Source organism: Chelonoidis abingdonii, chromosome 3 (assembly GCF_003597395.2).
Source record: "Chelonoidis abingdonii isolate Lonesome George chromosome 3, CheloAbing_2.0, whole genome shotgun sequence".
Classification (NCBI taxonomy): domain Eukaryota; kingdom Metazoa; phylum Chordata; order Testudines; family Testudinidae; genus Chelonoidis; species Chelonoidis abingdonii.
In genome coordinates this window covers 60,307,015-60,320,811 of record NC_133771.1, presented here as the reverse complement: position 1 = coordinate 60,320,811, position 13,797 = coordinate 60,307,015, and the positions used below count along the sequence as shown (strand labels likewise).

The following is a 13,797-nucleotide window of genomic DNA, read 5'->3' as shown; positions in this document are numbered from 1 at the left end:
ATGCCCTTTGCCTAGACATATTTAGTATCAACTGGAGTGAAAGAATAGAAATATTAAGCCTGATTCTCCACTGTTCTGCATTCCTTCTAGAGATTTACGTCTGTGTGAAGAGAATGCAAAATAGGTGTAACATGCTACCATTCTCATTTGGTAGCATTTTGCACTTGCTTTGCATATATGGAAATTACTACATCGGAACATGACAGTGGAGGATCTGAATGCTGCATTGCTCTATGTTAATTCCAATGCCATCACACTGGAAAAATCAGGGCTTTTGAAAGTAACAACAGGTTTTGCAGCTATTCAGTTGCAAATGTGCATTTTTTATTGCTACTGACTGTGTGAAAAAATAAATATCTTTTGAATACCTTATTATTAAGGCTGCAATTCTCGCATGGAGGTCGCGGAAGTCACGGTTCGTAAGAAGTGGGAGGACCCTGGGCCCCTGAAACCTCCCCCATTCCAGCACCCCTGACTTATATGCTGCAATCAAGTCACATCTCAGTCTTCTTTTTGATAAACTAAACAGAGAGTCTCTTACTGTAAAGCATTATCTCTAGTGCTTGAATAATTTTTGTGACTCTTTTTCTCACTCTCTGCAATTTATCGGTATCTTTGTTAAAAGGTGGACACCAGAACTGGATGCATTATTCCAGTACCATTCTTACCATTACTGTATACAGAGGTAAAATCCAAGGATCACATTATCCCTTTTTCCCATAGCATCACACTGGGTTACTTGTTCACTAAGTCCTTTTCAGAGTCACTGCTGTCCAGGATACAGTCCCCATTCTACACATATGGCCTGCATTTATTCTTCATAAATGAATATTTGAATTTGGCTGCATTAAAACACATTTTGTTTCAATAGGCCCATTTTACCAAAAAAGTCCAGACTACGCTACATGACTTCCCCTTCCTCATCGATATTTACCACTCTGCCAATCTTTGTGTCATCACCAATCTTATCTGTTGTAATTTTATATTTACGTCTAGATCATTGATGAAAATTTTGAATAGTGTCAGGCCTAGTGCTGATCCCTGTGGAACCACTCTAGAAACATCTGCATTCAGCAGTATTCTCCACTGACAACTACTTTTTGAGATCCGTCAGTTAGCCAGTTCCTAATCCATTTAATGGGTCCCTTATTGATACCATATAGTGCTAATCTTTTAATTAGAATATTGTTGTGTTAGGAGCAGCAGGTCCAGAACCTGAGCCTGCAGGCTCCCTGGGCAGCAGCTTTCCCTATGACACCAGCTAACAGCTCTGGCAGCAGAAATACTTGGCAGGTCATGAGTCACAGGCACCCACACACATAGGCACTGACTTCGTGTGTGCTCTGAGGCTCAACCAACCACAGGAAAAAAAATAGGGGGTGCTCAGCACCCATGGACTGTGCCCCACCTGTGTTGTGCCTCTTCTAGCTCCACTCTGCCTCTTGCCCCATGGCCCGCATCGCTCACTTTTCTCCACCCCTCCCCCATCACTCACCCTTCAGGCAGGAGGGGGCAGAAAGGAGAGAGCGGTGGGCAGGGGGGTCTCGGGGGAGGGGGCAGAGAGAAGCGAGTGACATGGGGTGGAGGAGTTGTGGGGGGAGCCTTGGGGAAGGAGGCAGAGAGAAGAGAGTGGGAGGTGCTCGGGGGAAGGGGCAGAGAGGAACAAGTGGTGAGTAGGAGGGCCTTGGGGGTGGAAAGAAGTGAGCAGCGGGCACGTGGCATTTTGGCACAGAGAGGAGTGAGTGGTGCATGGAGGGGGCTGGAGGGGCGGAGAGGAGTGGTCGGGAGGCACTCAGGGAGCGGGTAGAGCAAGCAAGGGAAGAGGCAGGGTGGGGCAGGGCCTCAGGGGAAGAGGCCAACCATGGCCTTGGGAAGAAGCTGGGGTGGACCTCCCACCAGGAAAAACAAAAGTCAACTCATGAGCCCACACACACCATAGGACATGCTGCCCCTGGAGGTCTTTATTGACATAATATCCCCTAACCAAACTCTTAGTGCATCTGAAGTTATGACTATGAAGCCCAGGTTCCCCTATCAGCCACTGGGGAAGTGGCACAGACCAGGCAGTGGAGAGTGGACTGCCTGGGACAGTTTGCCCTGAAAGACTGTGATACGCTGGAAGGGAGAAACATGCATAGTGACCTGACTGGAGGGCCAAGTCACGAAGGAGCACCTGGCGTTGCAGAGACAGGTGGACAGGCTGCCAGAGGAGAGTGCACCACCTGAAAGGAGCTAATCCCCATAGTGGTCAGGAGGAGGCAGTGAGTGGACCCCATGGCAGGTGCCTACAAGCAACATGTGGATCACTGGAGACAGCATGACCTGGAATTCAAGGTAAGCCAGAAGGTTTGGCTCACAATCAAACATCTCCATACCAGACCACCCCATAAACTAGATCACAGATATGTTGGACCATTTCAGATCTGCCAACCAATTAACTCTGCCACCGTTAAACTCTGCCTGTAGAGGTCACTCAAAATACACCCTGTTTTCCAATCTCTCTTTTGAAGCCATTCCCTGAATGGCCCATTTCTGGGCTGAATACAACCACCTCTGCCATCCATCCATGTCCAGTGCCATGAAGAACACCTAGTTCAGACCATACTGGATTCCAGGATCAAGCAGAGTACCTTGTGGACTGGGAGGAGTATGGCCCCAAGGAGCAGTCCTGGGAACCAGCCCATCATGTACAAGCTCCCAACCTTATAGAGACTTTCCACAAAGGCAACTCCAAAAAAGCCTTGGCAGGTGATGCCACAGATTTTCTCTTGAGCAGGAAGGTGATTTTAAGAGCAGCAGGACTATAACCTAGGCTTGCAAACTCCCTGGACAGCAACCATCTCCTTGCCACCACGTAACAGCTCTGGTAGTGAAAACACTCAGCAGGTCATAAGCCTCACGGACACACATACATCACAGGACATCCTCCCATAAAGAGTATGATTGGAAGGAGAGTCCCGATTCCTGATTGGTCTAGACATACTAATTAACATCTCCTGGGGAGGATTCAGTAAGTTTGTCTGTGCAATGATGTGGAACCCCAGCCAGCTGCTGCTACAGACCCTGCTTCCTCATCCTGCTTCTGCTCCTTGATTCCTGTCCTTGGCTTTTCCTTCTGGCTCTGATATCAGCTTTCTGGGTAGGCGCGCGCCTTCTGCTTCTGATCTCTGGTTCCTGATCTTGGCTTTACCGCCTACCTCTGATATCCGGTTTCTGACTTGGCTTTGTCTCTTCCTTCTGACCTGGTTCCTGACTTAGCCTCCACTCCTGATGCTGATCTCAGCTCCTAACCTCAGATTGATCCCTCCTGACTCCATTTCCTGATGCCTAACTCTGGCTCCAGCCACTAGGCTGTCCGTCCATGACCTGGCCCGACACATCGGTAGTAAGTCAGATGCCTTACGAGAGTCTAAGTATATTACATCTATGCAGTTATCTTGATCAACCAAACTTGTAATCTCATCAAAGAATGCAATCAGAATGTATATATCTTGGAGAGTTTCACTCATCCTACAGTATGTGCAAAAGGAATGACAAAGTACTTATTCATGCTCTCAATTAATAATTTATTAACTGTCTGAACATTCCAAAAATACCTTTGTCATCTTCTTGAGCTTAGTGAAACAATGTTATATGAACTGCTCAAGTTCTTTGTTTTCACTTGCCACACCAGTAAGAAAAGAGACAATATATGATACACATTTAAAAGAGTTGGTTTCCAAAACAAGTAAAGGAAGATGGTATCTGCATTTCAGTCCAGTATATCAAATACAATAAAGTTCAGTAGGAAACTGATTTTGTTCTTTCTTTTTTCGTACTTTTAGAGCTAGAGACCTGTGGTATGACAGTCATCAGCAAGCATTTCAATCCACTATGATAGAAAGTTAAAATAATTGTACAAAATTACAGTTTAAATGATCAAATATACTAAACATTTTCATTTACTTTTATCTCTTTTAAAATATTGATCTGAACCATCACCTCAGTACAACAGGTGAAAAGATACTCAGCATTTCAAGACACTGAACTAATCAATTCCATATTTCCAGCTCCTAGATTGGGTGATATCAAAAGCAATTCTCTGGACAAAAACCTCTAAATTCTAAAGGAATATATTACTCATCTGAGCACTGTGAACTCTCTAGTAGTGAAAAGTAATTGAATCTGGGCCAGAGTGCTGTGCTATCTCTTAATCCTGTCCTTCAGTGATCAAACCTGTTTTTCCAAGTAATTTATATAATCAAATGTCAAGCTGGACTGCACATAATTTGCATCCTTGCATGGCCATTTTGGTATGGATATTAATCTGAAATTCAACAATGCATGAACCATGCACTGAAAAGCTGACTATAACATTATATAAACACACGGTGTTTATCGAACACAGTTCATTTTAACAAAATGTTCAACTTGTGGCAATTAAACAATATTTCTACAGAACTCTGCATAACACAGGAGGTAAAATTTACCTAACAAGCACTTAGAAATCTATTTTTATCCTCTCACTGCTTTGATATTTACCTGAATTAAACTAGCAGCTGGATTCCTTCTTTTCTCAAAATGTTTCTGACGATGCTGTTCTTGTACTTTTAATGCAAAGCCTGAGCCAAGAATGCCCTAGAGTAAAATACAACACATGAGTTTTTATCATTAGGAAGGTAATTGTAAAAAATAGTTTAAATACATCAGCTCTGAAGTTACTGTGAGAGTGATAAAAAAAAAAAGCACCATCATTCACAATAGGCATTGTTTTGTCTGATTATTTCAAACAACTACATTTACTACAGTACAAAGTTTAACAATAAGACAATGTCCATTCACTGTTAAGGAAGACATGAGAATCTCTACATAAGAAATAACATTTGCAGTGTTCTGAATGGCTGCTCATCTAAACCATGCCACTGTGTGCTACTGATATTCCAGATAAGGTATCTGTATAGGCAGCCAAACAATCATTTATATACTTCACTTATAGTCACAACCCTGTGTTGTAAGTTTTGAATTTAGAAAATTCAAAAGTAGCTTGCATATGGCAAGTTTTTCAGTTTAATTAATTAATCTGTAGTATTCATTCTATGGGGTTTGCAATGTTGTCAACTCTAATGATTTTGTCATGAGCCTCATGATAATTATTGTTTTCCTTAAAGCCCCAGCTCCTGGAGTCACGTGGCTATGTGATGATTTCAGCCTTCATTCTTAATGAAAAGTTAAGTTTCTAGTCCTTGTGGCTGTGGAAAAAGCTTCAAAATGTGAGCCCAGTGAACCCTAAAGGCTAAAAAAGCAGAAGGCCAATAAAAAGACCACAAAATCTATTGTTTTTTACATAATCTCATGATGATACAGCCACTCTCATGATTTTTGGTGAGCCTGACTCATGATTTTTGAACATTTGGGGTTGGGAATACTGGGTTTGAAACAAAGTTTATAATTAAATTTTTACTACTTTTGGCTTTTTATAGGGTAAGAATATCCATTATTTTGCTGAACAGGCCAAAAGTGCAAAGATGCTTGCTTCCTAAACTTCTGCAAGGGATGTTATTTAGCTGAATAATTTTGCATTATAAGGAGGAAAGATTCCACTTGATTCTTATGCAAGAAAAATAAAAGAAAATCCATGAAAGATACACACATCTTAATATATTTTCCATAGTCTGACTAAACACAAATGTTGCTCATGAAGAAAATGGATGGCCACAAGGATATGCCATGAGCAATAAATTTTCTGATATTTCAAATATTTTAAAGTTGTATTTATTTTTCATATACTCAACTGCAGACATAAATATCTTACTCCCTAGCCATCTCTAAGAGTATGTTTTTTGCTAGGGATCATTATATAACACATTGATTCAAATACAGTGGGTACCATTGATGTCAACATTTGCCAATAGGTATTTCATTGTAATATCTGAGATAATGCAGTAGTGCTCTGTATTTAAACAAGGAAAATAACTGTGGAATCTCAGATGCTGCAATGTTGTTGGTAAATGCTGACTTTTTAATGTTGGTCAGTCTATATGGTTAAATATAAAAGTATTCTAATGCCAATTTAAATAATTTTTAAAATGATCTATATGTAAGTGAATAAATTTTTAAATATTGATGTTTCATATGTACAGTGGCGTGTAATACAAGAAGGAGTAAATTTGCCCTTTGGATTCAAACTTATTAAATGTACCATTTGTATACACATGTTAAATGTTCTGATATTTCTGCCTGCTCCAGTACTCATTAGATTACTCTCTTTTCCACTAAAGTCCCTTTAATGTCTGTAAATCTCAAACTCTCGTGTTTTTCTTATCAAGTAGTCATTTATAGAATAAAATGTACTTTTGCATTTAACAGAATGAACTTCTATTACAATCAGGGGGCAGACACCCTCAGGGGAGAACAGGTAGGCTGAACCCCCAAGCGCAAGTAATTGAATCAACCGGTTGTGCAATGTTATTGTGTATAAAAGTAAGTCTAGTAAGGCCTTCTATAAGAACTTGTAATATTCTGAATTTGATCGTCATTATGAGATATGTATACAGACTGTGGTTATGAATTTATGTATTTCTGCAGCTATAAAACCGTGCTGATAATTTGTGCTGCAACATTCAGCTCCATCGGAAATTCTCTGTAATCTGAAGTCTTTAAATCATGATTTGAGGACTTCAGTAACTCAGCCGGAGATTAGGGGTCTATTACAGAGGTGAGTGGGTGAGGTTCTGTGGCCTGCAATGTGCAGGAGGTCAGAATAGATCAGGGGTTCTCAAACTTCATTGCACCGTGACCCCCTTCTGATAACAAAAATTATTACATGATCCCAGGAGGAGGGGACCAAAGCCTGAGCCTGCATAAGCCCTGCCACCCTGGGCAGAGGGCCAAAGCCCAAGCTCCACCACCTGGGGCAGTGGTGGCAGGGCAAAGCAGAAGCTCAAGGACTTCAGCCCTAGGTGGACGGGCTCTTCCCCTTAGACTTCGGCTTCAGCCCCAGATGGTGGGGCTCAGGCTTTGGCCCTGGGCCTCAGCAAGTCTAACGCCAGCCCTGGCAACCCCATTAATACAGGATCACAATGCACTTTGTGCTCACAACCCACAGGTTGAGAACCACTGGACTAGGAGTTCATGATGGTCCCTTCTGACCTTAAAGTCTACAAGTTTATCACAAGATAGTAGTCAGCCAGGCAAGGGGAGGCTGCCTCCTCACTGGATGAGACTGGCTCCAAGTACCAAGAATGGTACAACCCAGGACAAGACATCCCAGCTCAAATTTTCCCACCCTAAATAACCGAGAGAGATCATGCAAAGAGAAAAGGAAAAAAAATAAGGGAGTGAGGCGCCCTGAAAAAGGAGGTTTGAAACTCAAGTTTTTATGAAAAATGAGGGGCAGCCTCTAAGCTGGAAGCTGTATGTTAAATGCTGGATCTCCTCTATGACAGGTTCAGATATGAGTGAGCAAAGTACAAGTGTATGGTTTATTTTTTTCTTTTGCTTATTTCAGTTAAAGGAAATAGAATAAGACAAGAGGAAAACGAGCCAGTTAGAATCCTTGGACGCAAGGGATAAAAAACAGCTTGGAGCCTGTCTGTGCAATATGGCTTACAGCTTCTGCCTGATTTAATGCATTCTACTACAGTCAATGGATAGATCTGACATGGTCATTGTAGACCACCCACTCACAATGTCCTAATTTTTCCAACTGCAATAAATCCAGAAGAATATATCTGCTCAATCATTTCAAAGCCCTGAGAGAAACGTACTGTTAGGGTATGAGGCACAATTCACAGGCAGAGAAAGGAATTTCTGTTTTTCAAAATGCAACAGGAGTAAATCCTGGAAACAAAGATATTTTCCAGTTTTGTTCAAGTCCAAACCCCCACACAAATACAATGATAAGTCTTTGCAATGACACTTTCATTTGGGCCATATCATCCCAACATTTTCGACAGTGAATAAATTAAACCAATGAAGAATTCTGCTTCAAAACTGACCATACGGGCCTATCCTTTTTTTTAACTGAATAATGAACTACTTAAACTCTATGGTTAAGTAATAGATGGCCATATCTGACGTACTAGCTCATAAGTGAGTAACTGCATGTAAGCAGAGTCAGGATGAGCTCTACTCTGACATCTGGTGGTGAATTATGGGAAGTGCGGAAAGAATGTCAGGAATGTGAAATCTCAAATATTTGCATGGGCACACCCAGCAAGGCAGCCTGGGATGGTTATTTTGACAGCTGGGATCCCCAATTTCTTTGTTATTGGGGCAGAAGGAAAAGAAAAGTGCTGTCATCCTAATTATGTGAATGAGGAACTATTAGACTGCTTTATGACAGAAATGACTCAACCTAAATTAAGTAGTACTTGCTAGACAAGGGACATGGGTTCCAGAAACCCAGTGAATTGAGAGAGGTTGGGGATTGGTGTGTGTACCTGATGGTATGGGCCCCTTTTGAGGGCCTGGAACACCAATTGCACATCCTTCTCTCTCCACTGTTAAAGAGTAGAGCTAATTTTGATTCCATTAGGAGTCCATCTAGAGACTGCTAAGCTGAATTCATGTTGGGCCACTGATGCACCAGCACCAGGGCTCCCCTACTAAGAGCTGAAATCACTGAAAGAGCTGAGCTGAGAATCACTGAGTGCTTTGTTAACCAGTGGGGGAGCCTGAAGACCTACCATGAAGCAGCTGGCAGAGTGGAGCAGTTTGTAGTGTGTTGGAGCAGCCCATGGAACAGTGAGCAGAGTGAAGTGGTTTGCAGGGACAGCTAGAGGAGCGGCACAGCTGGTTGTGGTGAAGGCTGCAGCAGACCTCCTTGGAGAGGTGGAGCAGTTGGCCCTGGCCCATGTAAGGTGCCCCTTAACACCCTGTGTGGACTCCCCCCGCCCCAGTTCCACCCAGGCTGGGGGGGGTAAAACTCTTGAATTCTGGGGTGGCACTGACCAGAGACTTTTGGGTTGTTGGACTTTGGGGTGATTGGACTTAAGACCCTAAGGGGGAAAGGACATTGCCAAACGTAGTTGGAGGTGGGTTTTTGTTTATGGTTTGTGTATAATGCTATTTGTGGTGTTTCTCCAATGGGATGCCGCATTGTTTCCTTCCTTTATTAAAAGGATTTTGCTACACTCAAGACTCCATGCTTGCGAGAGGGGAAGTATTGCCTCCTAAAGGCGCCCAGGGGGTGTGGTATGTAAGTGTCCCAGGTCACTGGGTGGGGGCTCGAGCCGGTTATGCACTGTGTTATTGAATGGAACCCCGGCCCTTGTTGCTGCCAACTCAGAGGAGCAAAAGGGTTACATGTACAGTTTTAGAAACACTGGATTCATAATACCCCAGTGTTCCAGGCTACACAACAGGAAAAGGGGCTTTATGTAGATGATCCAACTGCATGATCAGATTTCCTTACTCTACGAAAAGGCACCCTAGAAAAGTTTTAACATTAGTGAAGGAGCTTTACATATTCAGACAATGCTTCTTTATGTTGAAAGCTTCATGCAGCTTCTCACATCATGTCAACCTTAGGAGTTATTGAAGATCTTATTATTTTTTTTTTATTTTTGTAAAGATACTCACAGCAGGTAGTGCAAAGAAAGAAATTCCAAGTAGAGCAAACCCAGCAGAAAGCAGCCTTCCAAGCCAAGTAAGAGGAGTTTTGTCTCCATAGCCAATTGTTGTCAATGTGATCTAAAAAGCAATGAATAAATATCATGTGCAATAGAAGTACCTGAAAGAAAAGCTACAGGTCAGATACACAGTATGCAAGAACTTTTCCAGTAAATAATCATTCAACAAGACACATGAAAATCTAAATGTTTCTCTTATAACACAATCTTTTATTTTAGAACACATCTGTAAAGAAAAACATTATTTAAATAGATGGATATGAATAACTTTGTAACAATGAACATAGGCAATGTGTGTGGGGGGCATGAGAGGTCATGTGCCCTCCCAGATTTTTGCCTTGCATTAAGCAAAGAGGTTTTCAAACTAGAGGTCATGCCCCCTCCTTCCCCAGTTTGAAAACCATCACCTCCTGCCAAGAGCCAGTGGACTGGAAGCTGGTGGGAGCTGCCCAGCCTGCTTGGGCCTCTCCCACAAAGGAACGCGGTGCCAGCTAGTGATGCACTCCGGAGCTGGCCCCTGCCTGTGGAGCCTGGCTGCCATGACATGCTCTCTGAGGCACTCGCTTGCCACAGCCCTGGCACTTCTCTTTCTGCTGCTGCTCCTCAGCCCAGAGGCAATGGGTACGTCCACACTACCCGCCGGATCGGTGGGTAGCGATTGATCTATAGGGGATCAATTTATCGCATCTCGTCTAGGCGTGATAAATCGATCCCCGAACGTGCTCCCCGTTGACTCCGGAACTCCACCAGGGCGAGAGGTGGAAGCAGAGTCGACGGGGGAGTCGCGATCGTTGATCCCACACTGTGAGGATGGGAGGTAAGTATACATAAGATAAGTCGACTTCAGCTACACTATTCTTGTAGCTGAGGTTGCGTATCTTACATCGACCGCCCCCACAGTGTAGACCAGGCCAATGAGTGGGGCAGTCACGTGCCCCCTTAGAACCTTTAAATTGTGTCTCCCCCATCAAGAGTTATGCATCGTCTCTGACAATGAAGACGTCAGTAGTGGATCTGAGCAAGTGGAAATCATGCAGAAAGCATTGTCATTTTTTGTGTATATGTAATTGTACTATTTAGTGTAACAATCAGGAGTACACTGCAGGAATTTGCACAACAGACTACACGTCTGCCAAGGACTACAATGCAAAGATTTAATACTCCAGTGATTAAAAGGGAAGTATAAGTTCATAGATAAGGACAAGGTCAAAGGAAGTGCAGAAAGACGTCATATTTTCTGTGAACATACTTGGACAATTAGAGCTGAGTCATCTGTTGCAGCATAAAATCCCCAAGCACATAGGGTGAAGAGATGCACTAAAAACGAATGGCAACAAGGCAGTGTAAAAAGCACCATAGCTGTTTCTTCACTAGAAACATGTCAGCAGCATGGCTGCAGTGCTCCATTAACCTAAGTTTTTAGTGTAGACACTGGCCTTAGTGTCCCAATGACTTCAGAGGAATTTGTCACATCAACACTGATCATTGGCTACAGGTTTTCTGAATGCAAAGATTGCATAGGAAAAGTCAAAATTAAAGTAAAAACCTGTATTACGGCTCCGTGAGACTCAGCCCACAGCCGACTGCACCTAGTCGTAGCACTCAGCTTTGGAATGAGATATTCTTGTTATGAAAGAAGTAGCCCAAATCATCAGGTAAAATCAGCTCAGACATGCATGAGGATAGTATAAGTGAAGAAGGATGGCATTTGTAAAACACTTTTCATAACTCCCCTTAACGTGAAAGGGTAATCAAAGACAGTGTATATACGCAGAACAAGTTGTATTGTAGAGGCCGGGGTCACTGTCATGTAGCACAAACACAGATCATGGCAGTGCTCAATCTGTATGTGCTGGAAGGCTCTGCCTATGTAAGTCAGCTGCTACCACCACTCACTGAACTCATGCCACCTCTGACTACAGTATGTATACCAGATGTTGCCCCACTGTCTAATGCAGTTTATTAAGATGTCTCAAAGGCAGAACTAGCCAAAAGACTCTAGTATCTTAAGTATGGAGCATGAGGAACAGATTTGCACTGTGGGGCATACTATCTGGAAACGATTGTTTAATAGCCACCAGAGATAACAGATCACAGAAATCATTTCCAGAAGAGACCTATTGCTCACTCTGGGAAGAGTTCATCCCAGTGCAGAATGTCTTCTGACAGGACCTCTGTATCAGGGACTGTAGGGGGGATGGGTTTCCACCATGCCAAGGAAATGGCCTCCATGCCAGCTCTCCATACACTGTCACAAAAAGCTACTTTGGAGCTATGGCCGGAGGAGGGGTCACAGGTACCTATTTACAGTGCTCCAGTACCCCAGGAAACCAGCACGGAAGGGTTATTCCAGCACTGGAATAAAACCCATGGCAAAGGAGTGTGAGAAGGGCTGTGTAGCAGCCCTGCATCCTGGGACTGGGTTGGGGTAGCGGGATTTTGCCTCACTGCATTTCCTCTGCATAGAGGAATGAATACCGCAGCTTTAGGCAGGTAGAATGAATTTCACCCATTTATGGACCGAGTGGATTTATTAACTCCAAATGGAACACCGAATGGCTCACATCCAGAACAGAGCAAACTGAATTTTAAAGGATAAGATGGACAAGAATAGGCTAAATACCAAGGATTCCAGAGCTTGCGATTAGTAGAAAGCTTGGACAAAAAGAACTATTTTACTTAATGTTCTAAATATGGCCAAGTTCAGGCTTAGACAGTTGTCTGGTAGAGGTGAATTTTCAAGGAAAATGCCTACTATTCTCTCAGAGGTCACTCCTGGCCAAAGCAGTGCAACTCAATGCAGTGGTAGTCACTGGGCAAAGGTGGAGAAATAATTACTTAAGTAAATGGGATGTAAGCTATTTAGGGCTCATAGATAGTAAGCAGTACCATCACTGCTTCCATTGTTGAGGATAAAGCACAGGTGTGATGTCTTAGAATAGGGGTTGGCAACCTTTCAGAAGTGGTGTGCCAAGTCTTCATTTATTCACTCTAATTTAAGCAGCAGAGAATCCTGTGGCACCTTATAGACTAACAGATGTTTTGGAGCGTGAGCTCCAAATTTAAGGTTTCACGTGCCAGTAATACATTTTAACGTTTTTAGAAGGTCTCTTTCTATAAGTCTATAACAAATAACTAAACTATTGTTGTATGTAAAGTAAATAACATTTTTAAAATGTTTAAGAAGCTTCATTTAAAATTAAATTAAAACGCAGATCCCTCCAGACCAGCGGCCAGGACCCAGGCAGTGTGAGTGCTACTGAAAATCAGCTCGCATGCTGCCTTTGGCACACGTGCATTGGTTGCCTACCCATCTTAGAGAAAGGCAGGCTAGCTAAAAAGGAGGCAGTCATTCACTACATTAGCTGAAATATTCAAGTGGCTGTCAAGGCTAGCCTCTGGGAGAGTGATCCATAGTAACGTTGGCATGCCAGTGATGGGGTCTACCTCCAAAAGGAATGGCTTCTTTGCCTGACAAATGACTGTTGCCATATGGGAAGCCAGGAGCAGCTACAAGGCTTGTAAGACCCTGAAATTCTAAACCATTTTGACAAAAGGTGGGCAGATGCCTTCCACTGACAGAATGATTATTGACTTTGCTAATTCCTCAAAGTGCTTCCCCTGCCAATCAGCATCAACCTCTTTTTTCAGGATTGAACCTACATCAACTGGCTTTCATCCATTTTCCTGTCTCTATCAGAAACTGAAGAATGAGGACATGTCTCCAGTAGGGCTGCAGAAAAGGAGACGTCAAACTTAGTGTTGTCTGTATATTAGGGACATTGTAGGGTAACAATATTCTCAAAAACTTAAATAAACTTTAAGCCTCATGAATCTTGACACCCAAAAGCCCTCTGGAGAGAAGAGAAGTCACTCAGCACAGAATTTCTCTGAAGAAAAAACAAGACCAAGCAAGAATCCCAAGAATAGAATTTCCCTTCTGTTTAATTCACATTACAATAGTTTGTTCTTTAATCAGATGCATTTACACGTTTCTTAATAAATAATTCCCTTTTGAATCTCCACATATTATGAGGTTAATTGAAATAATTAAATTTGTTCAAGTGCTGATAGTGTTGAATTGGAAACTATCATCAGTATTTCATATTCACTGTAACAACATTATCCATAATGAATTCATTTGGTATTCACATAGTTGTCCATAGATATTCCATTATTCTATTGT

General features: G+C 42.6%; 1 protein-coding gene across 1 annotated transcript in view; it reads right to left on the bottom strand.

The window, feature by feature from the left end:
* KCNQ5 (potassium voltage-gated channel subfamily Q member 5) overlaps positions 1–13,797 on the bottom strand; it is a 539,982-nt gene that overhangs the window by 42,274 nt on the left and 483,911 nt on the right. The window contains exons 6-7 of the mRNA XM_075063805.1: positions 9,562–9,672; positions 4,522–4,617 (exon numbers count right to left, since the gene is read on the bottom strand). Coding sequence (XP_074919906.1) covers positions 4,522–4,617; positions 9,562–9,672 — 207 coding nt within the window. The remainder of the gene's footprint in view (positions 1–4,521; positions 4,618–9,561; positions 9,673–13,797) is intronic.